The 1825-nt window shown below is 67.6% G+C and overlaps 1 protein-coding gene across 1 annotated transcript; it reads right to left on the minus strand.

Moving 5' to 3' along the window:
- Nucleotides 1–204: 204 nt before the first annotated feature.
- Nucleotides 205–1345, minus strand: LOC103563136 (hemoglobin subunit alpha). Its single transcript, XM_070568895.1, has 3 exons — nucleotides 1061–1345; nucleotides 582–786; nucleotides 205–432 (listed from the first exon to the last, which is right to left on the minus strand). The coding sequence occupies exons 1-3, from the start codon at nucleotides 1153–1155 to the stop codon at nucleotides 304–306; spliced, it is 429 nt and encodes a 142-aa protein (XP_070424996.1). The 5' UTR covers nucleotides 1156–1345; the 3' UTR covers nucleotides 205–303.
- Between the last annotated feature and the right edge of the window lie 480 nt (nucleotides 1346–1825).

Here is a 1825-nt window from a genome sequence, read left to right on the forward strand (position 1 = left end):
GCCAGGGAGGAACCCTGCGAAGTCGGGCACCTCCCAGCACAGGAGCACAGTGCAGCGATTCCCTGAAGCATGTGTCTTAGCTCCACTCCCTCCTCCACCCTTTTCTTCCCTTCCCTCTCTGCCCGCTCCTGGGAGGTCCTTGATCAGACAGACCACCCCCACCCCTGGCACATTCGCGGACACAGAGAACCGAGGCACGCAGGCTGCATGCAGCCCATCAGACTTTATTGAAAGATAGGGAAGTGCGGGCACGCGGAGCGCAAAGGGCCCCGGGCCGCGGGCAGGGATCGCCGTGGCTCCAGCTTAACGGTATTTGGAGGTCAGCACGGTGCTCACACTGCTCAAGAACTTGTCCAGGGAGGCGTGGACGGCAGGGGTGAAATCGTTGGGGAGGTGGACGGCCAAGGTGGACAGCAGGCAATGACTCAGGAGCTGTGGATCGAGGGGGTGTCAGGGGGCGTCGGGGCCGCGGCCGCCCGCGCTCCACTTCTGAGACCCACGGGGTTCCCTGCCCTCTGGGAGGGCCCGCTGCGCCTCCCGCTCGTCTCTCCCGCCCGGCCAGGCCCGGCCCCCGGGCTCACCTTGAAGTTGACGGGGTCCACGCGCAGCTTGTGTGCGTGCAGGTCGCTCAGATTCGACAGGGCGCCAGGCAGGTCGTCCAGGTGGCCCACGGCGAGAGTCAGCGCGTCGCCCACCTTCTGGCCGTGGGCCTTGACCTGGGCGGAGCCGTGGCTCAGATCGAAGTGGGGGAAGTAGGTCTTGGTGGTGGGGAAGCCCAGGAACATCCTGCAGGGAGAGGAGAGTGAGCGGGGGGCGGGGGGGGGGGCGGCGGCGGCGGGGGGCCGGCGTGGGTGTGGGGTAGCGGGGTCGGGGGCAGGGTCCGGAGCCTCGGATTCGGAAGAAGGTGCTGGCCGGGCTCCTCCGGCTGGTCCGCGGTCAGACCCTGAGATCTTGGGGGTCTTTGCACCAGCCGGGCCAGAACCCACCGAGGGGTTGCTGGCAGGCCCCTGGGGCGGCTGCTGTGCCCGAGGGTCCCGGCCGGGGAAAGGAGGGTCCTCACCTCTCTAGGGCCTCTGCGCCATACTCGCCAGCGTGGCCGCCAACCTTACTCCAGGCGGCCTTGACGTTGGTCTTGTCGGCGGCAGACAGCACCATGGTGACTGTTTCTGAGTCTGTGCCGGGACAGCAGTGTACGCGGCTGACAGAGCGCGCAGCTTTATGGTCTGGGCGCGGGGGGCACGCCCGCCCGGGCCGCGCTCATTGGCTGGCGCGGTGCCGGGAGCTGCGGGCTGGGAAAGCGCTGAGCAGAGCGAGGGGGGCAGGCAGGACTCCCTGCGCCCGCGCCGGGAGCCAGCTCTCCTCCGCACCCTCGATTCTCTCTCCTGTGGTTCCGGGAGCCCACGCGGGTTCTGAGCCACCCAAACCCACTGTCACTCGCCTTTGGCTCGGGCTGGGGGATAGCTTCCAATGTGTATATTTGCGGGTTCCGAAGTGAAACAAGCTGCTTTGGCACCAAACTTTGCCCCAGGCCGAGAGCTGCAAACTGTCCGTGTAAACGACGCGGGGAAGGAGATAATGTGGGGGACGTCCTCCAAGCCCTCCTCCCCCGGTGGTGGGCAGGCGCTCCCGGCAGCAAGGGGTAACGGGCGGCCTGGACCGCGTGGGCGCGGGTTTCGGCCGAACCACCGTCCGGACTTAGCCTCCAGCGTCCCCCTTCGGACTTGGGCGCCGATGGTCCCGGAACGGTCCTCATCAGAGTTTGGAGGGCTCCCAGGGTCCCTCTCCGGGCTCCTGTCCCCTTGTCCGCAGAGGTTCTGGGTTGAGC

This window comes from Equus przewalskii, chromosome 12 (genome assembly GCF_037783145.1).
Source record: "Equus przewalskii isolate Varuska chromosome 12, EquPr2, whole genome shotgun sequence".
Lineage (NCBI taxonomy): Eukaryota > Metazoa > Chordata > Mammalia > Perissodactyla > Equidae > Equus > Equus przewalskii.